Below are 25,577 nucleotides of genomic sequence, written 5' to 3' on the forward strand. Positions count from 1 at the left end.
CATTACAGACCTTCCTCGAGGCTGTGACTTTCTGAACCCCACCAGGGGCAGTGACTTTCTGAACCCCACCTGGGGCAGTGGCCCTCGGAACCCCACCCGGGGTAGTGACTTTCTGAACCCCACCCGGGGCAGTGGCCCTCGGAACCCCCTCTGGGGCAGTGGCCTTCGGGATCCCCGCTGGGGCAGTAGCCTTCGGGACCCCCGCTGGGGCAGTGGCCTTCGGGAACCCCGCTGGGGCAGTGGCCTTCGGGAACCCCGCTGGGGCAGTGGCCTTCGGGAACCCCGCTGGGCAGTGGCCTTCGGGAACCCCGCTGGGGCAGTGGCCTTTGGGAACCCCGCTGGGGTCAGCACCTCGGATTCTTTTACTGGGACCGGGCCGTCGGCCTCCCTCTCTGGGACCGGGCCTTCGGCCTCCCTCTCTGGGACCGGGCCTTCGGCCTCCCTCTCTGGGACCGGGCCGTCGGCCTCCCTCTCTGGGACCGGGCCGTCGGCCTCCCTCTCTGGGACCGGGCCGTCGGCCTCCCTCTCTGGGACCGGGCCGTCGGCCTCCCTCTCTGGGACCGGGCCGTCGGCCTCCCTCTCTGAGTCGATAATTATCGAAACTTCTCCCGGGACAATGACTTCCGGGACTTTTGCTGAAGCTATAACCTTCAGAACCTCCACTAAAGCTATGCCTCTTGAGTCCTTTCCTGTGGAAGCGACTTCTAGACCCTTCTCTGGGGCTGTGTCTCTCGAGACCCCACTTGGGGATATTACTTCAAAGATCCCTGCTGGGGTTTTGCTTCTCGAGTTCCCTTCTAGAACTATGGTTTTAGACACCTTCTCTGGAGTTGCGCTTTTCAAGTCCCTACCTGGGGTAACAGCTTCTGAGATCCCTTCTGGTATTGACACCTGAGCTATAATATTCGATGTCCCTCTATGACTCTGGGCATCGGGAACCGCTCCAGGACTCTGGGCATCGGGTTCCGCTCCAGGACTCTTGGCATCGGGTTCCGCTCCAGGACTCTGGGCATCGGGTTCCGCTCCAGGACTCTGGGCATCGGGTTCCGCTCCAGGACTCTGGGCATCGGGTTCCGCTCCAGGACTCTGGGCATCGGGTTCCGCTCCAGGACTCTGGGCATCGGGTTCCGCTCCAGGACTCTGGGCATCGGGTTCCGCTCCAGGACTCTGGGCATCGGGTTCCGCTCCAGGACTCTGGGCATCGGGTTCCGCTCCAGGACTCTGGGCATCGGGCACCGCTCCAGGACTCTGGGCATCGGGCACCGCTCCAGGACTCCGGGCATCGGGCACCGCTCCAGGACCCCGGGCATCGGGCACCGCTCCAGGGGTTTGCAACTCTGCTTCAACAGGAAAATCAAGAGAGGAGAGAACATTCTCCTTTGGTTCCTGAATCTATAATTGGGCTCCCTAGCCCAAGGACCCCAATTATAGGATAGAGTGCTTTTTCGTGTGGGTTGTGTGACAAGTACCTCTGCCACAGTAGAGACAGAAGTAGGTCTTGTATCCTGACTCAACTTGGCCAGAGGGCAGGACTTGTTGCCACACTTTGGCTTGCGCAACTCACAGGTCTGCAGATAGTGGCCAAAACCCCCACAATATAGGCATAAATATAAGTTTCTGCGACGCAGACGCTCCTCTTCTGAGAGCCTGGGCCGCAGAAAACTTTTAAACTTTTACTCTCCAACTGAACCTGAGGATTCTCTTGTCACCATATTGTGAGCAAGAGTCTCTTTAGAGGTAGATGAACTCTCAACGACTTCTGGCAAGATAAGCAAAATTTTAGTCAGAAGGTTTTGCAGTTGCTTTAAGGATTGCTGCAAAACTTCCAGTCGCTCAGGTTTCAAAGCACTGAAAGCAGAGTTCAGGGCTGAGAGAGACGCCTGCAGGGCTTGCATAGTTGGCATAGGAGGATTTTAAACTAGACAAGACAAGACTAAACTAGACTAGACAAGACTGGACTTTTTTTTAAACTAGACAAGACAAGACTGGATTCTGCACACCGGACTGGATTCTGCACACTGAATTCTAGACAGGACTGGAATCTGCACACCGGACTGGATTCTGCACACTGAATTCTAGACAGGACTGGATTCTGCACACCGGACTGGATTCTGCACACTGTATAAAAAATAATTTGCCTCTACCGGGTTTGCACTCAAAGGGCGACTCCCCCACCCCCACAATATACCAACAACAAAAGATTTATGTGCAACCCAAAACTGGCAAATGGCGCTATAAAGACACATATATAACTCAAGAATAAGTGTCACAATGGTTGATATCAGAATATAAAATAGTGACAACAAAATGAATGACACTACTTTTATTTACGTTCCTGTAGTTCAGTCGAAATCCAGCATGTCATAACATCCCTCGGATATCTCTATCCGTTTCTGTCAGTTTTCCGTCAACTCAAGGGTCTCAGTCGTAGCAATATAAAACAAGAAGAAGAAACCGTATCTCGTGCAGTACGTTCTTTTTCTTTTAATATAACATAACAGGCTTCACACTACATATAATTAAAATCCAAAGCACACTAAGCGTCATGTGATCTCCCACACAAGTAAAGGGGGAAATAATTACCGGAAGGTCTGAGAACCTGAATAAGTTCTCAAACAGGTGTAATGTGTATTCCAGACAGCCTCCCGGGAAAAGGTCCACTGGAACCCGGTATTCAGTTCCTCCCTGAAGCAATGCGGGGACTCACAGATGTTGTACCAACAACGCGTTTCAGACCCCTTCTGGGTCCTTTGTCAACCTTGACAAAGGACCCAAAAGGGGTCTGAAACGCGTTGGTGGTACAGCATCTGTGAGTCCCCGCATTGCTTCAGGGAGGAACTGAATACCGGGTTCCAGTGGACCTTTTCCCGGGAGGCTGTCTGGAATACACATTACACCTGTTTGAGAACTTATTCAGGTTCTCAGACCTTCCGGTAATTATTTCCCCCTTTACTTGTGTGGGAGATCACATGACGCTTAGTGTGCTCTGGATTTTAATTATATGTAGTGTGAAGTCTGTTATGTTATATTAAAAGAAAAAGAACGTACTGCACGAGATACGGTTTCTTCTTCTTGTTTTATATTGCTACGACTGAGACCCTTGATCTGACGGAAAACTGACAGAAACGGATAGAGATATCCGAGGGATGTTATGACATGCTGGATTTCGACTGCACTACAGGAACGTAAATAGGAGTAGTGTCATTCATTTTGTTGTCACTATTTTATATTCTGATATCAACCATTGTGACACTTATTCTTGAGTTATATATGTGTCTTTATAGCGCCATTTGCCAGTTTTGGGTTGCACATAAATCTTTTGTTGTTGGATTCTGCACACTGAATTCTAGACAGGACTGGATTCTAAACACCGGACTGGATTCTGCACATTGAATTCTAGACAGGACTGGATTCTAAACACCGGACTGGATTCTGCACACTGAATTCTAGACAAGACACTGGACCAAAAAAGAAAAAACTACTATTTAGCTTTGTTTCTTTTTTGTTGTAGGGCTGGTGATAATGTTAGGTTCCTGGTGCTCAGAACAAGGGAGATGTTGCGTAGTGAGTCCAGAGCACCAGAACGTGACGCTGAAATAAGGTGTGGTGTGGAAATAGCCCCTAGCACCCTACCTCCATTGTTTCACCCGTGTGGTCAGTTCACGCCTGAGTGACTATGGTTTCTTGGGCCCACGGCAGCCGCGTTTGAAGGGCGGATTAGGCCTGCCCAACTCCGATGCCCCCAGGTCTTAGAGTGAGACAAGGCGTGAACTGAGACAGGATAATAACAAGGGGACCTCTAACTAAAGCAAACAGAAGGCTAGGGGCTACTAACAACCCTAAAACTAAATATATGTGCGGCACGCCGCCAAAGGAAAAGAACAACAAAGGAAATGCTGTCCACACGCCGACAGGAACCGACACAGGAACCGACACTGGAAGCAGCTAGACAGACACTGCTAGACAGGAGCTCAGGAACTGGCAGGGACTAGCTCAGAACTCAAGAACTCTGGAGCTATCACCAGCGTCTGTGTATTGCACTGAGTCAGAATATAACAGAGAGTCCTAATTAATTATGTCGTGCAGCTGCCCTGCTGCACAACTGAGAGGTGAAATTAACAGACAGGTGAGGCTGAACACATGGGAACAAGCTGCAATTACACAGTCTCACCACCGGCAGCAAACGAGTCTTCTTAAACCAGAGCAACGGGAAATCCTGGCCTGCAAGAGAACTATAAACATAAAATACGGAAAACAGGAATGAACCACTACCTGTGGTTCATAACAGTACCCTCTCCTTAAGGGTTGCTCCGAACACCCCATGACACCCACGGGGAACATAAACAGACGTATAACATAAAATACATAACCAAAATGCAAAACAGGAATGAGCCACAGCCGTGGCTCATAACATGCGAGAGGGTGAGGTTATGGTTAGGCTGTGGGGAGAGGTGGTTAGGTTAGGTTGTGGGAGGAGGAAGTTAGGGTTAGGCTGTAGAAGGGGTGGGTTAGGGGTTAGGGTAAATTTACATACCAGGATGTGTTGGTCTTCTCACTGTCGGGATCCAGACTGCTGGTATTTCATACCCAATCCATTTATTATCAGGTTTTGAGCATTTAAAAAGCTGTTTACGTGCTTTTAATTAAATTGTGACTACAATGGTTTTTGTTATGCAGTTTAGTGATTAAAGCCTCACTTGAGAATGGGTTCATAATTTTAGCCAGGAAAAGTTCACATACTACTGTATAAAATCCTGGGGGCACTATGAAATTTAACAGGGGTACTTTCAACTGCAGCCCTGTTCAAAAGTAATGAGATGGAATATCCTACAGTCACAAATATCACAATAAACAGCTGAATAGCTGTGGAGCTAGGTCAAAAAGTTAAAATGGCAAAAACATGACACGCCACTTTCATTAACATCACATGCACCAAGTTACTAATACCCCTTTCACACCGCAGCTTATACCCGGTATTTTGCCGTTTTAACTGGCTTCCTAAACGGGTCAAGCTGCGATGTGAAAGGGTCCCCTTCAATTTACCGTTTTCAAAATACCGGTATTTTGAAACGGTAAAAAAGAAGGGTCCTACCCGTTTCAGTCCCATTTCACTGTGCAGTGTGAAAGGGTCTGAAACGGTATTTGCAAGCCCCAGCAGGTCATAGGCTGTCTCCATGTGTGATGTCAGCAGCCACAACCAGGAAACAGCTTGGAAAACACAGGAGACACATGTGAGAGTGGCTTTATAAACGTTTAAACGGGAAAAACACGGAAAAAAATGGCGTGGGGTCCCCCCTCCAAAGCATAACCAGCCTCGGGCTCTTCGAGCTGGTCCTGGTTCTAAAAATGCGGGGGGGGAAATTGACAGGGGATCCCCCGTATTTTTAAAACCAGCACCGGGCTCTGCGCCTGGTGCTGGTGCAAAAAATACGGGGGACAAAAAGAGTAGGGGTCCCCCGTATTTTTTACACCAGCATCGGGCTCCACTATCTGGACAGATAATGCCACAGCCGGGGGTCACTTTTATACAGTGCCCTGCGGCCGTGGCATTAAATATCCAACTAGTCACCCCTGGCCGGGGTACCCTGGGGGAGTGGGGACCCCTTCAATCAAGGGGTCCCCCCCCCAGCCACCCAAGGGCCAGGGGTGAAGCCCGAGGCTGTCCCCCCCATCTATTGGCTGCGGATGGGAGGCTGATAGCCTTCAGTAAAATGACAGAATATTGTTTTTTCCAATAGTACTACAAGTCCCAGCAAGCCTCCCCCGCAAGCTGGTACTTGGAGAACCACAAGTACCAGCATGCAGGAGAAAAACGGGCCCGCTGGTACCTGTAGTACTACTGGGGAAAAAATACCCAAATAAAAACAGGAGACACACACCGTGACAAGTACAACTTTATTACACACTGCCGACACACATACATACTTACCTATGTTGACACGCCGACTGCCACAGTCTCCGACGATCCGAGGGTACCTGTGAAAAAAATTATACTCACCTGCCAGTGTCCAGAGATAAATCCACGTCCAGAGATAATCCTCGTACTTGGCAAAAAAAAAACACAAACACCCGAACCACCGGACTGAAAGGGGTCCCATGTTGACACATGAGACCCCTTTCCCCGAATGCCGGGACATCACGTGACTCCTGTCACTGAGGTCCCTTCAGCCAATCAGGAAGCGCTACTCCGTGGCGCTCACCTGATTGGCTGTGCGCGTCTAAGCTCAGACAGCGCATCGCACAGCTGCCTCCATTACTTTCAATGGTGGGAACTTTGCCGTCAGCGGTGGGGTTACCCGCGGTCAGCCGCTGACCGCGGGTGACCCCACCACTAACCGCAAAGTTCCCACCATTGAATATAATGGAGGGAGCTGTGCGATGCGCTGACAGCTCAGACGCGCACAGAGCCAATCAGCAGAGTGCAAGGACGTTGCGCTCGCTGATTGGCTTACGAGACCTTTCAGTGACAGCAGTCACGGGGGGGTCTCTCTGCATTCGGGGAAAGGGGTCCCATGTGTCAACATGGGACCCCTTTCAGTTCGCTGGTCGGGTGTTCGTTTTCTTTTTTTGACAAGTACGTGGATTTATCTCTGGACCATGGATCAGGTGAGTATAATTATCTTTTATTTTCAGGTACCCGTGGATTCTACTTGGAGAAGAGGACCGACTGCTTCGTGTCAACATAGGTAAGTATGTGTGTGTCGGCAGTGTGTAATAAAGTTGTACTTGTCACGGTGTGTCTCCTGTTTTTATTTGGGTATTTTTTCCCCAGTAGTACTACAGGTACCAGCGGGCCCGGTTTTCCTCCGCATGCTGGTACTTGTGGTTCTCCAAGTACCAGCTTGCGGGGGAGGCTTGCTGGGACTTGTAGTACTATTGGAAAAACAATATTCTGTCATTTTACTCAAGGCTATCAGCCTCCCATCCGCAGCCCTTGGATGGGGGGGACAGCCTCGGGCTTCACCCCTGGCCCTTGGGTGGCTGTGGGGGGGGCCTTGATTGAAGGGGTCCCCACTCCCCCAGGGTACCCCGGCCAGGGGTGACTAGTTGGATATTTAATGCCACGGCCGCAGGGCACTGTATAAAAGTGACCCCCGGCTGTGGCATTATCTGTCCAGCTAGTGGAGCCTGATGCTGGTGTAAAAAATACGGGGGACCCCTACTCTTTTTGTCCCCCGTATTTTTTGCACCAGGACCAGCTCGAAGAGCCCGAGGCTGGTTATGCTTTGGAGGGGGGACCCCACGCCATTTTTTTTCTGAATTTTACCATTCCATCTAAAAAAAATATATATTTAAAAAAATATATAAATAATACTTGTGCCTCCAAAAAAGACAAACCAAGTACCTAATCCCTTCTAATATAAATAGATATGCTATTATCAATAAAAAAAACACAAAAAAAACATGTTTTACATTTTTTTTATTAGTTTCACCCACCAAAGTGTGGCGGATTGAAAATGTCGAATTTACTGTCTAAAAGCACTGTTGTCGAATTTCCAAACTTCAATTGAATACACTTTGGTCGAATTGCAGCACTTGTATCATTGCAGAAAAGTCGAATTTCAAAAAGTCGAATTTTGAAAGTCCGTTTTTTGGACGGAAAGCACTGAATTGCATTGACGATTTTTTTTTTGGGCGAAAAATTCCCGAAATTCGACAATTTCGGGAATTCGACCGCAATTGCATATACCCCTTAGACTGCATAGCCATTATAAAATGTCTAATTGGAGTGATGAAGAGGTGAGGGAGCTGCTTTAGGATCAGAGGGGATGAGGAAATCTGCTGCCAAATTACTGGGACAGTCAAGGATACCCTCATATATAAAAACATAGCAAAAATGCTTCAAGCTGCTGGGTTCCATCGTACGACTATCCAAATTATTAATAATGAATTAATTAATAATTATTAATAATGTGTGGGCCAGAAAAGTCCATTTATAATGACAACCACTGTTTTCTATAGGTGAAACGGGTTCAGTGTGAAAGGTACCAAAACGGTAATGAAATGGTAATTTACTGGTTACAACATGAGATGTGAAAGGGGTTTAACTGCTCAGACCCGTTTTAAGAACCGTTTCAAATACCATTTCAAAAGCAGGTTTTGCGATGTGAAAGCAGCATAAGTCCATTACAAGCAAGCCAGTCCATTACTTATAATAAAGATAGACCCTGTGAGCTGGGGCTGGAGAGAGACACAGTGTATGCTCAGGCTAGAGAGAAACACTAGAGCTGGTCATGCAGTCAGGGCTCCAAATTAACTAGGGCTGGCCGTACAGTCACAAACTAGTAGAGTACCAAGTGGTGATATGGTCACAATGTACTATTAGCCCTGCCTATCAGTGACTGGGAGCCATTACATCCTCAAACAAAAATAATAAAAATAAATTAAATTCAAGGGGGTGGGGCAGGAAGTCCTAATCCGGGGACCTGTGCTTCCTTTATCCACATGACGGCACCCCTGCAGGCAGGTGTTTATTTTATGTGGGTAAGGCAACTTTTCCGTAAGATTCATAAATAAAGGGGAAAGGAAATGGGGCTGTTACAAAAAGCTAAAAGCGGTAAGCCATAAGTTTCACACAGAGAGTAGGAGATAATAGTACTTACGTATATGCACTTTGTGATACACTTATTACGTGTTTAAGTGTGTATTGATAAAAGTATGTAGTAAAAGAAAATAATGGCAACGTTATAAAATGACCAATGACAGTTTGTAAGGAATTATGTAGCTACTGTTACTGAACAGAATCTAATTATTCATAGGGCCGCATTCTGAGATGCAAGCAAGTCCGTCTGCAGATGAACTTTGCAATTTTTTAGCAACTGCGCATGCGTCAAAGCCTGCGGGCCTGATTCAGATGTGGTTGGGGGTGCAATCTCTGCTGCTTACATGGAAGCAGCAGCGATAGCACTAATTTGTTAATGCAGCAGGAGGATTCCTATATAAGTAGATGCCTTCTGCTTGCATTAGTGATCCATGCTGCGTCCTACAACATAGCATCGGCTCACCTGTGACACCATTGGCCGTCTGCGTGACTCCTGGGGTTGCACAAGCAGCAGTGTGGGTCCGTTGCATACACAAAGTACCGAACATTAGTACTTTGCTCTATGTGCCGCACCTCCAACCACACCTGAACCAGGCCCAGAATATGCTATTCAGTGCAATTACTAGTGTCAGAGCCGTATGGATCTCAGTAGTATCTCCACTTGCAGCTGAGTGAAGTGTAGCTGGATAGCAATTGGGGGTTTGCCAGTAGGATAAGTATAGGTGGAATTGCAGGCTATTCAGGGTTCTGAGTATGTAGATATCTGTCTGATTTCATACAGATCTCTTGCACCAAGGAAAGGACTGGGGAAAATGCATGCTGATGGTAATGATGGCTGTTTTCTCAAGGTCTCATAGATGTAGCCGACGTAATACAGGTGCTTAGTTACATTTCTTCCAACCATAGAAGCAGCTGTTAGTGCAGGCACTACGCGTGCATCTATGAATAAGACCCTTAGGGGTAAATTTACTAAAGTTTCTAAAAATGAAAAGTGGTGATGTTGCACATAGCAACCAATCCGATTCTGTCTATAATTTCTCATACGTCCTAGAGGATGCTGGGGTCACATCAAGAACCATGGGGTATATACGGGATCCACAGGAGACATGGGCACTTTAAGACTTTCAAAGGGGTGTGAACTGGCTCCTCCCTCTATGCCCCTCCTCCAGACTCCAGTTTTAGAATTGTGCCCAGGCAGACTGGATGCACTCTGAGGAGCTCTACTGAGTTTCTCTGAAAAGACTTATGTTAGGTTTTTTATTTTCAGGGAGAACTGCTGGCAACAGACTCCCTGCTACGTGGGACTTAAGGGGAGAGAAGTTAGACCTACTTCTAGTGAGTTTAAAGGCTCTGCTTCTTGGCTACAGGACACCATTAGCTCCTGAGGGTCTGATCGCTAGGTACGCCTAGATGCTTGTTCCCAGAGCCTGCCGTTACCCCCCTTGCAGAGCCAGAAATCAGAAGACAGGTGAGTAGAAGAAGCAAAGAAGACTTCAGTGACGGCTTCTGAGGTACCGCACAGCGGCACTACAGGGTGCAGGGCGCGGCGCCCTGCGCCCTGGGCAGCATATAAACCTCTATATGACACTGGCAACAGGGGACATAGTGCCAGGGCACTGTCCTAACCCCCGCCAGTATAAAAGTTTTGGAAAAATATCGGGACTGAAGCGCGCCATTACGGGGGCGGGGCTTAGCCCTCACAGTTCACACAACCAGCATCATTTTCTCTGCACAGGCTGCAGAGACGCTGGTCCCTCCTCTCACTGCTGCAAAAGTATCAGGGTGAAAACGGGGGGGGGGGGGGGGCAAAGTAAATTTGGTGCAATATATGTTGATTATAAAAGCGCTGCAGGTCTGGGGCATTATTTAGTGTTTTCAGAACAATTGGTGAAGCGCTGGGTTGTGAGCTGGCAAACTCCCTCTGTGTCTCTCTGCAAGACTTTAGGTGGGTCTGTCCCCTATATGCCCAGTGTGTCTGTGAGTGGTGAATACACGTGTGTCGGCATGTCTCAGGCGGAATGCTCTTCCCAGGAGGAGACTGTATTAGGGACACAAACGGCTGTGGGAGTGACCCTGTCGGCACCGCCGACTCCTGATTTGGCAAATGAGTTGAATGCTTTGAATGCTAATGTGGCTCTTATTAATAAGAGATTGGATAAATCTGAGTCTCAGAATCAGGCATGGAAGAAATCTGTGGAGGATGTATTGTTACAATGGAGACAGTTCATCCAGACACCCTCAGGGTCACAAAAGCGATCATTTGCCCAGTTGGCAGACACAGATACCGACACGGACTCTGACTCCTGTGTCGACTATAGCGATACCAGATTAGATCCGAAATTGACAAAGAGCATTCGGTACATGATTGTGGCGATGAAGGACGTATTACATATCTCGGAGGACCCCCTTGTTCCTGACAAAAGGGTCTGTATGTTGATAATGTCGATATTATCTTAAACCATAAAGCTATACCTTTAAACACACTTTTACCATGGAGCCGCTACGGCCGCTAACTTAATATTCACTCTATATACCTTTTACGCTATTTGCGTAATGAGTCCCGTACCACGTACGGACTCTGCGTACAAACGCCGCGCTGAGGGTACAGAGTACACGCAGCGCGTACACACTCAATTGATACACCTTAAACCTTCGTAGTAATACAATGCAATGATATTATAGTTTACACCTTATGCAGCGCTGACTGTACAAAGTACCCGCAGCGCGTACACACCTTATTAATACACTTTTGAACCTTATACAGTTAGGTAATGTAATACACTTTAAACCCTAGCAGGGAAAAGAGGACACAACACCGATTTGTAGTTAAACACTGGGTTCCGACACCACAGAGTAATATATCTGAAAGGGGGTTAACAATACAATTTATACACTACAATACAACAGAGTAAATGGCTACAGTCAATGTACATACGTGAGAATATTCGCATGCGCTTCCTGGTCCAGTCCTCCGCTAATCATGTAGATAGCGTTAAGAGTCTTCCGACTGGCCGGACTGCAGCAGGCTTTATTTATACAAGTCTTCCAAAAGCAATACAATGGATACTGTAATCCCTTTGTCCATTGGACACAGGGATGCATCTTTACAGTACAGGAGAGGTCATAGGTTGATTTGAAAAGGTGGGCGATGTCTTTCTCAACTGCTCTTGTGGGTGGTCTTCTCTGGATTCCCGCCGCATACATAATATACAGTAAATACAGTTTAAACCTATATTCTGCTTCTGCACATAACTATCCTCAGGAACATGCGATCTTCCGCAAACCAACACCGGAATGTTACCCTTAAAATACCCTACAGCTGGATACCAAACACCACCTTATAACCTTAGTCTGTCCCCTCTTATCCTGCAAAGGTGAATCCCTTTGTTCTGGAATCATTTAAACTGTTGTTACTTTCTGATGTGCTGCAGGGGGACTATGTGTACAATATGCACTATTTGGATTAAATATGTAATGTTTTGATAGCCCTCCATGCGCTCACAAACTCCGCCGTAAATACCCACACCACGAGCAGGACCGCGGGAGTGACCATACGCAAATTGCGGATATGTGCACGCACGGCGGAACAAGTGCACGTGCAGCGGGCATGTGTGTGTATTTTATACGTGCTGTGTGTTCTGGAATATTTTTCGACTTTGACAATGTATAAGGGGAAGAAGCCTGAGGTAACGTTTCCTCCCTCTCATTAACTGAACACTCTATTTGAAAATGTTTGGGAAAATCCTGACAAAAAGTTTCAGATTCCCAAAAGGATTTCGGTGGCGTATCCGTTTCCCTCTGGGGATAGGGAAAAATGTGAGTCACCCCCCATTGTGGACAAAGCTCTATCATGGCTGTCCAAAACATTGGCTCTTCAGTCCCCTGACACGGCAGCCCTTAAGGATCCTGCGGATCGTAGGCAGGAAACTACATTGAAATCCATTTATGTCACCACAGGTATGTTGCTCAGGCCAGCCATTGCATGTGCGTGGGTGAGTAGTGCTATCGAAAAATGGGCAGATAACTTGTCATCTGATATAGATACCCTGGATAGGGATAGCGTTCTATTGACACTAGGTTATATCAGGGACGCTGCAGCCTACCTAAAGGAAGCTGCGAGGGATATTGGCCTTTTGGGTGCAAAGGCAAATGCTATGGCAGTCTCAGCTAGGAGAGCATTGTGGATTCATCAATGGAATGCTGATGCTGACTCTAAGAAAAATATGGAATCTCTAGAATATAGAGGTGGTGTCTTGTTTGGTGACGGCCTCGCCGATTTGGTATCTACGGCTACCGCGGGTAAGTCGTCCTTTTTACCTTATGTTCCTGCACAACAAACGAAAACATATCAGATACAGTCTTTTCGGCCCAATAAATACAAGAAAGGCCGAGGTTCTTCCTTCCTTGCTACTAGAGGAAGGGGGAAAGGAGAAAAGTCACCGGCAGTGGCAGATTCCCAGGAGCAGAAGGCCTCCCCAGCTTCTGCCAAATCTACCGCATGACGCTGGGGCTCCTCTGCGGGAGTCCGCACCGGTGGGGGCGCATCTCAAACTCTTCAGTCAGTTCTGGGTTTGTTCGGCCCTGGACCCATGGGTTTTAGAAATAGTGTCCCAGGGGTACATACTAGAGTTTCAAGACGTTCCCCCTCGCCGATTTTTCATATCGGCCTTACCAGCTTCTCTTCCGGACAGGGAGGTTGTATGCGACGCAATACAAAAGTTGTGTCAAAATCAGGTCATTATCAAGGTTCCCCCGTCACAACAGGGAGAAGGATTTTATTCAAGCCTGTTCGTGGTCCCGAAACCGGACGGCTCGGTCAGACCAATCCTGAATCTAAAATCCCTCAATTTCTACCTAAGAAAATTCAAATTCAAGATGGAATCTCTCCGGGCGGTGATCTCCACTCTGGAGCAAGGGGATTTTATGGTGTCGGTAGACATAAAGGATGCCTACTTGCATGTTCCCATTTATCCTCCGCATCAGGCTTACCTGAGGTTTGCCGTTCAGGATTGTCATTACCAATTTCAGACATTGCCGTTGGTCTGTACACGGCTCCGAGGGTTTTCACCAAAGTAATGGCGGAAATTATGGTTCTCCTGCGCAAGCAGGGAGTCACAATTATCCCGTACTTGGACGATCTCCTGATAAAGGCGAGATCCAGGGACCAGTTACTGCAGAGCATTACGCTGTCCCTGACAGTTCTGCAACAACATGGTTGGCTCCTAAACTTGCCGACATCACAGTTGGTGCCGATGACGCGGCTGTCGCTTTTGGGAATGATTCTGGACACAGAATTACAGAGAGTTTTTCTTCCAGTGGAAAAAACTCTGGAAATTCAGAACCTGGTCAAACAAATTCTGAAACTGGCAAGAGTGTCAATCCATCCATGCACTCGGATACTGGGGAAAATGGTGGCGGCCTACGAGGCCATTCAGTTAGGCAGATTCCATGCCAGAGTGTTTCAGTGGGACCTGTTGGACAAGTGGTCTGGATCCCATCTACACATGCACCAAAGAATAATCCTGTCTTCCAGGACCAGAATCTCACTCCTGTGGTGGCTGAACAGCTCTCACCTCCTAGAGGGGCGCAGGTTCGAGATCCAGGACTGGATCCTGGTAACCATGGATGCGTGTCTCCGAGGCTGGAGTGCAGTCACATAGGGGCAAAACTTCCAGGGAAGATGGTCAAGCCAAGAAACTTGTCTACACATAATCGTTCTGGAGTTAAGGGACGTTTACAACAGCCTTCTTCAAGCAGAGGTGACAAGTCGTTGGGGAATTCCTCAAATTGACATGATGGCGTCTCCTCTCAACAAGAAACTGCAGAGATATTGTTCCAGGTCGAGGGACCCTCAAGCAATAGCAGTGATGCACTAGTAACACCTTGGATGTTTCAGTCGGTGTATGTATTCCCTCCGTTTCCTCTCATTCCAAAAGTGTTAAAGATCATGAGAATAACAAAGGTTTAGACGATCCTCATTGTTCCAGACTGGCCAAGGAGGGCTTGGTATCCAGATCTTCAGGAATTACTCATAGGAGATCCCTGGCCTCTCCCTCTACGAGAGGATATGTTACAGCAGGGGCCGTGCGTGTATCAAGACTTACCGCGGCTACGTTTGACGGCTTGGCGGTTGAGCGCCGGATCCTAGCCAGAAAGGGTATCCCCTGGGAAGTCATTCCCACACTTCTTCAGGCTAGAAAAGGGGTGACGTCTAAACATTACCACCGTATTTGGAGGAAATAGTGTCTTGGTGTGAATCCAAGAAGGCTCCTACGGAAGAGTTTCAGTTAGGACGTTTTCTCCATTTTCTACAAGCTGGTGTGGATGCGGGCCTAAAGTTGGGCTCAATTTAAAGTACAAATTTCAGCCTTATCCGTTTTCTTTCAGAAACAATTGGCCTCCCTTCCGGAAGTTCAGACTTTCGTGAACGGCGTGTTGCACATCCAACCTCCCTTTGTGGCCCCAGTGGCTCCATGGGATCTTACCGTGGTGCAGTTCCTTCAATCACATTGGTTTGAACCTTTGCAGAAGGTAGAGTTGAAATTCATCACTTGGAAAGTGGTCATGTAGTTGGCCTTGGCATCCGCGAGGCGGGTGTCTGAATTGGCGGCTTTGTCTCACAAGAGCCCTATTTGATTTTCCATGAGGATAGGGCGGAGTTGAGGACTCGTCAGCAATTTCTGCCGGAAGTGGTTTCATCATTCCACATGAACCAACCTATTGTGGTGCCAGTAACTACTGACGCCTTAGTGGAATCGAAGTCTCTCGATGTAGTCAGAGCTTTGAAATTTTATGTCGCCAGAACGGCTCGGATTAGGAAAACGGAGGCTCTGTTTGTCCTGTTTGCTACCAACAAGATTGGGGCTCCTGCTTCCAAGCAGACTATTGCGCGCTGGATCTGTAATACGATTCAGCATGCCCATTCTATGGCTGGATTGCCGATACCGACTTCGATGAAGGCCCATTCTACTAGAAAAGTGGGCTCGTCCTGGGCGGCTGCCCGGGGGGTCTCGGCATTACAACTTTGCCGAGCAGCTACTTGGTCGGGTTCAAACACCTTTACAAGTTTACAAGTTTGATACCCTGGCCGAGGAAGACCTCATGTTTGGTCAATCGGTGCTGCAGAGTCGTGGTCACTCTCCCGCCCGTTCTAGAGCTTTGGTATAACCCCATGGTTCTTGATGTGACCCCAGCATCCTCTAGGACGTATGAGAAAATAGGATTTTAATACCTACCGGTAAATCCTTTTCTCTTAGTCCGTAGAGGATGCTGGGCGGCCGTCCCAGTGCGTACTGTATCTGCAGTTATTAGTTGACGGTACACACATGTTGTGTTATGTTTATAGTCAGCCTGTTGCTGATATTGTTCATGCCGTTGACTTGCGTTATGTTAAATGCCACGTTGTACGGCGTGCTTGAGGTGTGAGCTGGCATGTATCTCACCTTAGTTAAAACTTAAATCCTTTTCCTCAAAATGTCTGTCTCCCTGGGCACAGTTCCTATAACTGGAGTCTGGAGGAGGGGCATAGAGGGAGGAGCCAGTTCACACCCCTTTGAAAGTCTTAAAGTGTCCATGTCTCCTGCGGATCCCGTCTATACCCCATGGTTCTTGATGTGACCCCAGCATCCTCTACGGACTAAGAAAAAAGGATTTACCGGTAGGTATTAAAATCCTATTTTCTCTGTTGCATCCTAGAAAATGATAGAAAGAATCTGATCGGTTGCTGTGGGCAACATCAGTACTTTTCATTTTTAGAAGCTTTAGTAAATTTACCCCTAAATGTCTTTCAGATGCCCCATTCAAAAGTTATTTTTATGTTAAACTAATTTATTTTAAAAACTATACATCTAGGTAGCAGTTGTCAAGTACATTCTATAACATGAAAGGGTGCTGACTGCTTGCTATGGACAACTTTCTAGTCTTTCCCATAGTTTAATACAGAGGGTCACAATATACTGTACCTTAGCTCTCAGTTCTGATCTATCACCATGAGGTCCCATAAGTGTATGGTTGTATTTACCAGATAGCAGCCTTTATTGCCTGGTCATCAAATCTTGAGGTTATAATTAAGGAATTACATTTGCTCCCCAGGAGTGACTTTATCAGTCTTTCAGCCTTAATCCAATGTCTTTTGGGGTCGATCCAAAACCAAAATGTGTGATTTACTGCATTAGACCTTAAATAAAGTTCATGTGTTTTATATCACTATACTTTATACTTACTGTATTTAATAATTTGAATCATCTGGTAGACCAGTGCGATTAAAGGGGCTAATTCAGTAAGCCACGAAGAAGTGCGGAACTCTTCTGAGCATGTGCGCACACGTGAGGTCTTAAACTGCGATCGCACATGATTGCAGTTTAAGAGCCAGTGGAGGATGGTGACATGGCGTAGACGCAGCTACTTTTAGCAAAACTACAACTCATGCTAAATCGGCCCTAAAACCAGTAACAATGTGGGCCTTTGAATTAGATTAACTGTAGGGAGAAGCATATGGTTAAATATATTTGTTTTCTCTATTTGCTTGTTTTCCTCCTATGTAATGTGACACCCACCTTTTGTGTGTAATTGTTCAGGGAAGTTCGAACAGTTGTGACAGCAGGTGTGCATCATTTTTATTTCCTGGCAGAGAGGTGAAGGCAACCCCAGACCCAGTAACCTCACAGGTTTTTAAAAATACATTTATTTTTATTAGAATGAAATATTTCTTCAGCTGTAACACTATACAGGTTTTAAATAATGTTAGCAGTTCAGCCAGGACGTATTGCATTCACAGATATATAATTACCGATATTCAAGCATAAACCATAGAAGGTGATACTGTGTTCATAACACTAAACATATAGGCCCTGATTTATCAAGCCTTAGATAGTGATAAATTGCACAATGATAAAGTACCAGCCAATCAGCTACTAACTGTCATTTTTCAAACACAGCCTGTAACATGGCAGTTAGGAGCTGGTTGGGTGGTATTTTATCACCGTGCACTTTATCATTCTCCAAGGATTGACCCCTATGGGGTCTATTTACTAAGCCTTGGATGGAAATAAAGTGGACAGAGATAAAATACCAGCCAATCGGCTCCTAACTGTCATTTTTCAAACCCAGCCTGTGATAGGGCAGTTACGAGCCGATTGGTTGGTCATTTATCTCCGTCCACTTTATCTCCATCTAAGGCTTAGTAAATAGACCCCTTGCTTATTTCAGCTGTTGCAGAGTAGAATGCATCTATGCTTGCGGGCTGCTCCTATCTGTACACTTGGTTTCTTAGCTGTCATCATTATCAGTGCACATTTGCAGCAGCCCTATCTTTTGCCCCTATCTATACAATTGGTTTCATAGCTGTCATCATTATCAAGGAACATTTGCAGCAGCCCTATCCGTGATGCAAAAAATGCGTTTGAATATAGGGGTATTTAAGCTTATGAATAGCTCTGCATGACCCACTGTGTCAGCACACCCTCTCTGAACATGGCCTACATGAGAAGGCTCTGTTACAGCCCTGTTCCGCACGTCTGAGATTCAGATGACTCTGCATCGCATGTACTTATGTACACCATGAAGCATGGGCAGTGCAAAGAGACAGTTGATAGATGGACAGTTAAAGGATAGTCATTGGGTCGACACCATATGGCATACCCTCCAACATTTTACACAGAAAAATCGGTACAAACCCGAAAAAGGGGCGTGGCCGCGTGTAAAGGGGGCGTGGCCACGCCCCTTTTCCTATACTTTCAATGGAAGTTTGGAGAGGCAAAAATCGGTACAGACCATGAAAAAAAGGTACTGTACCTATTAAAAAGGTACAGTTGGAGGGTATGATATGGTCGACAGTCAAAAGTCCGGCGGGGTTAAAAGTCCGACAGTCAAAAGAATGAGAGGGTCAAAAGACCGACTGTCAAAAGGTTGACAGGGTCTTTTAACTGTCTAACGTGTATACCACACCCAGGTACACTCTGCAATTGGATGTACAATCATCTCTGCCCCCATATACACACAATCTTTAAGCCTTGATCATTTTTTGAATATTGACCATGTTCCAAATACATTGTCCCCTCTTCTGGCATCATGATTGCATAGAGGTGTTGTTAGTCAGACACTTATACAAGTGACATATACAACCTACAGAACACAAAATGTGTTAATTAAGGTTTTAAAATATTTAAGTGAGATGGGTGAATCAGTTCAGTAATGTGTTGAATCACAGACATACAGATGTGTCCAGTATGTGGACACATCTGTAATCCAAGGCTGGCCTCAGAGTGAGATTGAAGACAAGTCTTATTTCCCAGTTTGGTCAAAATGTCATTCAAATAAAGCACTCCCCTGTATAAACATCAGTATATAATCCATAAGTAAAACCATTGTTTTGTAATGGGGTCATTATGGAAGATCAAGTCAGTTATTTATATTTGCATGACCCGAGGAAAGGGCTCATCTTAAAACATTAACATGTACCCAGCTAACACCAGCAGAATATAACACCATTACATGGCATACTTTACAGCTTCTGTTATGGGGACCTATTTATCCATCTAAAAATTAAAACTCTAAAAACAATTAGCAATACAAAACAATATCACTGCACAAAATGAAATGGCAGCTTATACCTAAAGCAGGGTTACCAGTCCACCATCAAAACACATACTGTATAAGGCAAAACATTGTGTCAGCGTGTCCTTGGGATAATCTCAGATCAAAGTCTATTAGGATTGTTTCTGCTGATTTCTCCTTATACAGTAGATGTCCAATATCATCAAACAAAGAGGAAACACTTCATGTGTAGAGGTATAAAGGGATACCCAATCCTACTCACATTCACTATTGGATGTTTGCGTATTACAGTACATCCTCTACTGGTCACCTTTAATGTAGTTCAGGATCTGGGGAAACAATCACCTCCAAATAAAAGTGTAAATGCTTCTCAAAGTATAAAACAGTTTTTATTCATAAAACATACGTATTTAACGTCAATGGGTCAAGATTACAAAACAGCAGATGTTAGGCTACCATGTACTTAAGTTAACTGCGTACCGGATGCACTGAATAGAAGTAGCACATCAGAAATGGAAGATAGTTGGTAAGACCCAAGTATGATGGCTTCCACTCCAAAGATGATATCCACCCTTGGATCCCATTATGTAACTGTATTCTTATCCTCCATCTAAGCATTTTGACATACATTTGACATGTTAATAAACACTGTATGTTGAAAGGCATCAGTGGTGGATAAATACACTGCTGCCTACCTGGACCCAAGGGAGGTTACCATCTTTAGAGTGGGAGTTATCATATCTGGGACATACTCTATAATCTACCTTCCATTTCTGATGTGCTCCTTTCAGTCCATCCAGTATGTAGTAAACTTACCTACAGATGTGTCCGCATACATCTAGCCTTAATACGCCACGCAGCGAGAGATGCCTGGCGTTTGTGAGCTGACAGGTCCCGTGCAACTCCACTAGCATGGGCATCTTTGTTTGCCAAAGATGCATCTTAGATGTAGTGCAACTAGGACCAGGGACATAGGGTGATGTAAATGGCTCAGGAGGCACTGGCTAGCACCACAGCTAGATTTACACACAATATATGAGCCAAAGGGTACATGTGGGCATTATACACAGGTGCAGCAGTGTATACTGCTGGGAATTTGGTGAGTTTTGATTAGACATACTGTATGCGGAAAAGATAGGCAAGTGAGGTACTGCCTCACCTGCCATAGACTTTTTACTTCAGAGTTTTGACTATCAGACTAATATTAGAATACAGGTTGAGTATCCCATATCCAAATATTCCGAAATACGGACTTTTTTGAGTGAGAATGAGATAGTGAAACCTTTGTTTTTTGATGGCTCAATGTACACAAACTTTGTTTAATACACAAAGTTATTAAAAATATTGTATTAAATGACCTTCAGGCTGTGTGTATAAGGTGTATATGAAACATAAATGAATTGTGTGAATGTACACACACTTTGTTTAATGCACAAAGTTATAAAAAATATTAGCTAAAATGACCTTCAGGCTGTGTGTATAAGGTGTATATGAAACATAAATGCATTCTGTGCTTAGATTTAGGTCCCATCACCATGATATCTCATTATGGTATGCAATTATTCCAAAATACGGAAAAATCCCATATCCAAAATACCTCTGGTCCCAAGCATTTTGGATAAGGGAGACTCAACCTGTAATACAAAAAAAGATATAACTAATATATTATGTGTATTTTTCTTATACTTTATAAAGTCAAAACTCTGGCTTATATGTTAGTATGACAGGAAAGGCTCTGCCTCACCGCACCGCACGTCACTGACTAGGACGCACAAGGAGACTGTGCTGATTACTTAGCTATGCAAGACTTGTATATCCCTGTGTGACTGAGTCTATAAATACTGTTCAGAACTTGGTATGGAAAAAAGTCGAGACTGCTAAATCGTAGCACAACGTATGCAGATTCAGAAACTCCGTCGCACACAGACAGTGTCGCATATCAGATTAATCAGCATAGTCTCCTGGTGCATCCTATTCACATTGTGTTGCATCCTACAGATGTGCCTTCATACATCTTGCTTCAATACGCCACACAGCAAGAGATGCCTGGCGTGAGTGAGCTGACAGGTCCTATGCATCTCCGTTAGCATCAGGTGTCTTTTTTTGCCGAAAATGCAACTTATTATTGAATAGGACGCACATGCAGACTCTGCTCATTAAAATGATATGCGGCTTTCCTATATTTTCTGTGCATCTGCAGCTGTAACTGCATACAAAGTGGTACTGTATGTTCTAAGAAAACACTGTAACATACCATTTCGTATCCATATACAACCACAGTCACACACAGAATATAGGAGTGCCGCATATCAGTTTTATCGGCATAAGCTGCTTATGCGTCCTATTCGCATCATTTTGCTAATAACACGCATTTTAATGGAAACAGTGGAGGATCCGTGGCGGCGTCTGGAGGGGGAGGGCGCCTCATTTGTAGTTACACTACTAATCCCAGTGCTACCATTTCTACTACTTCAGTGACCCTGGGGGAGGTGTATCAAACCTTTGAGAGAGATAAAGTGCAAAATTCGCCCATAGCAACCAATCAGCATCTGTCATTTTATAGTCTGTGCAAGCAAAATGGTAACTAGAAGCAAATTAGTTGTTATGGGTAGCTTCTCCACTTTATCTCTCTCACTGGTTTGATACAGATGTAGCCACGCTCATCCAGCGTGGCTACATCGCAAACGTGTTATCTCAATCTTGATCCAGCGCCTAGCCGTGCCGAGGCAGTGCACAAAAACGCTCCCATTCATGGGGCGCAGATGTAGCCACAATGAGCGTGGCTACATCTGTACATCTGCCCTATTGTCTGGTATAATCAAGAGAGTTTTTTATTCAATATGATATTTGTCATTTTGGAGGTAACAGCCCTTTAAAATGGGTTCGGTATGTAATACCGGCGGTCCGGATGCCGTTGCACATCCCGAAACTGAAGATCCCAACACCAGACAGGGTAAGTATTTTACCCTTCATTTCCCTAACCCTCTGGGGCTGGCGGCCAGGGCTAACCCTCGGGGGTGGCTGCTATGGCTAACCACCTCCCCAAGTGCCTAACCTCCCCTAGTGCCCAACACTAACCCTCCCGGACCCTAACTCGTACCCCAATACGTACTTTCGGGATGTTGGCTGTCGGTGTTCCGGCGCTGGTCTCCTGAGTGGTGCCGTTATTCCGGCGTAGGTCACTTCAAATATGTAGTATATACGGTATTGTAATACAGAATGCTTTATTTATATGAACTCTGCAGAACACACCCTGAAACTGTTAGTTGTACATTGAGTTGACACCAAGCAACCAATTTCCCTCTTCTCCTGTGTTACCATTAGTGAAACATGATGTCACAGGTTATAAAGAGGAATCCGGGGACTCTACAGACTCCTGTTAGACTTGTTTATCAGATGAGATACAATTGTTGGTACAGTAATAGTTTGTGCAGGTGCAGTTGTGTTAGGCAATTTTTCATGGACAATATATAATTATTGGCACTGATTTCTAAATCCAGCCCGTAGTGAGTTTATACGAGATCTCCAGTTGAAAATATAATGTATAATAGTATTTATCACCTACAGTAATTCTACTTTTCCATGTAAAGGAAACTAGTTTCCAGTATACTGACCAATTAAGTGAATAAATAAACAAAAAATAATTTGTATTTTAATTAATTTTCCCCCCTCCCACAAGCTGTGGAGCAGCATGTACCCCAGGTATGAGGGATATCCACTCTGCCAATGCCAGCACTGTATGCTTCTCCACAGTTTCCAGCCTGCACACTATTTACAGTGTACTGTTGTCAATTAACCATAAAGTTTACATTTACAAATATGCCCAATCATCATACAGTACCATGCTTCTAGCAGGTGTGACTTGATGACATAATTTAGTATAGGAAATGAGTAGCTCCAGCGCTTCTCCAACCTACCCGCACCCCTGACCTGCCATCACTATGACATCCCACCCCAACCTGCCACCACTAACAACTCCCCCAACCTGCCACCACTACCACCCACAACCCTCCCTTCCCCCCAGATCTGCATTTGCCACTAACACCCCCCCCCCCCAACCTGCCATCGCCGCTACTACCTGCCCCTTCCCGCCAAACCACCAGCCCCTCCCCACTGGACCTGATGCCGCCGCTACCGTCAAACTCCCCCACCACCTCCAGGACATGCCACCCCAACCATCAAAACCAGGACCTGCCACCTCCACTGCATCCTTCCCTCCCCCCCAGCCCTGCACTGTCAACTCTGGGACCCGCTGGGCAATAAGTGGCCGCTTGCTTTGCTTTGTGGTAAATCCACTACTAGTATCAGGTTATTCCGTAGGCATCTAATGATTGCTATGGTTTTAGGGAGGACTTGCCTTAAAAAGCTGTTTACAGATGAACAATCATAGCAATGATCATGTTATAAGAAAGAGGACTTTATACATATCTTTAGGTATTTTTATTAATTGGACTAAAATTAGCACATTTTAAATCCGTTGCAGTCTCACCCCTAACATTACTATGCATTTGTCTTGCAGTGTGCATGTACAAAGAGCCGTCGCTGCATGAGATTGGAGAGAAGCAAGGACGTTCAAGAAAAAGTTCAGGGACACCAACTATGAATGGTGGAAAAGTTGTTAATCAAGAGTCAACATAGCCGAGATCCTGGCCTGTCCTGACAGTGCGCCCTTCGGGAATGCAGACACAACACATACAGACTGACATGACAGGTTCTGCTGATTACGTTTTTGAACTCAAGTTTTCTTCTTTGGATAGAGCAAAGAAATGGAAAGTGAATTGCCTGTGCAATGTTTTAAACCAACCAGAAAAAAATATGAAGATAAATCCTTGAATCTGGACTCCATTCATATTTTATGCGAAGTTTACTGTGTGATCAAATAAGTTCCCATCTCTGCATAAAAATATACAATAAAGATGTTACCTTTAAAAGAAAATAAAGTTCTTGATAAATAAATCTTTAAAAAAAATCCATGCAAGCCATCGAACACAAGTGTGAGATTCCCACTAATGAAATGTTCCTCTATGTTAGATTTGTGTCTATTTATAAAGCACGTCTGCATTATTTATACAGATGCAGTCATTCTAGGAGAGCGTAGGCAAGTGACTACAGTCTTTGATGTATGCATATCTGAAGAAGTCCATGGAATCTGCAGACATGACATTCAAAACACATGAAACAACATATTAACTGAAATCTAGCAACATAAAAATAAAGATTATGGGAAGATAGTGTGCATGGCTTGAAACAATGGAGCAGATTCAATTAGCCGCAAGTTATGCCGCATTGTTTTAGTTAAAGTGCCCGATGCTTATGAATCAGAGACCCAAGTTCTACCCGCCAGCAGCCCAGATGCAGCACAGAATGCTTTTTTCTGCTCGCACCTCCATAGAGGTAACTGCTGCCTCTGGGTTGTTCATGGGTTGACTGAGGGTGTCTAATTGAATAGCTTCAGCCAATTTACATGAGAGGAGAGAAATCTGAGATGCTGCCTATAGGTAATGAAACTGACCCAATGTCACAATAATGTGTTACAATAATAATTTTTCAAATTTCATTTATTTATATATATATATATATATTATATCGCCAGTTAATGTATGGATTAATATTATGCTTGTTTATACCATTGCATCTGCGAATTCCACTTATTACTGTACCTACACTTCATATGGCTCATTGTAAACTTTGCAGTGGATGCATTTAACTGCAGTGGCTTTTATGGTCTTACAATGTGATATGCAAATGCATACTTTATTTGATCTATATAACCCACCTCAAAATGAGCACAGTAAGGAAACAAATGATTGTACACACATATACAATTATATATATACAGGGTTATTCAAAAGTCGCAGTGCACCCTTTTGTTTCAAAAACTGCAGGAAATGGGAATACTGAATACTCCAGTAAGGTATGGGTGAGGTGGGCTATCTTTTATGGTATGTACCGAACATGGGCACCATCTTGAAATTGGTCATCTTTAATCTAAGTCAGTTTTTTCAAATGTAAAGGGGGTCGTGTAACATATCAAACAACTTCAAAATTTGCTGAAAAGTTTATTGCTGCAAACAGATTTTGAAATAGCAGTTATGGTTTAAAAGTTACAACACTTTTTTTGTTGGAATTACAGGCTGAACTGTTCTCCATAAAGGACAATCATTTAATGTGTGGGCATTGTGCTGCGTTGTGCGCTCTCCACAAAGGATGCCAAAACCATTGTTGAGGTTGTCTCTTCAGTAGCACTTTTTGGATGACCACTCCGTGACTTGTCAGCCAGAGTCACAGTTTCTCGGAACTTGCGAAAGTAGGCACCTGACAGTATTTTCTGAAATTGAAGGTCTTTCTGGGTGCCGGTTGTTAAGATCTGCATCTATGACACGGAAACTTTGTTCTGCAGACATCAAAACAACCTCAATTCTGTCTTCTTTTGTCAAAGCCATCTTCAGTTACCTGCAACAAAAAACGTGTTGTAACTTTT

The 25,577-nt window shown here is 45.2% G+C and overlaps 1 protein-coding gene across 3 annotated transcripts in view; it reads left to right on the forward strand.

Annotated features, from left to right (window-relative positions):
- The window catches only part of FGF12 (fibroblast growth factor 12), a 926,229-nt gene extending 901,227 nt beyond the window's left edge, over nucleotides 1–25,002 (forward strand). For all 3 annotated transcript variants that reach the window (XM_063916449.1, XM_063916448.1, XM_063916446.1), the window contains one exon: nucleotides 23,616–25,002. In XM_063916449.1, coding sequence (XP_063772519.1) covers nucleotides 23,616–23,734 — 119 coding nt within the window. In that variant the 3' untranslated portion in view covers nucleotides 23,735–25,002. The remainder of the gene's footprint in view (nucleotides 1–23,615) is intronic.
- The last annotated feature ends 575 nt before the right edge of the window (nucleotides 25,003–25,577 follow it).

Source organism: Pseudophryne corroboree, chromosome 4 (assembly GCF_028390025.1).
Source record: "Pseudophryne corroboree isolate aPseCor3 chromosome 4, aPseCor3.hap2, whole genome shotgun sequence".
Classification (NCBI taxonomy): domain Eukaryota; kingdom Metazoa; phylum Chordata; class Amphibia; order Anura; family Myobatrachidae; genus Pseudophryne; species Pseudophryne corroboree.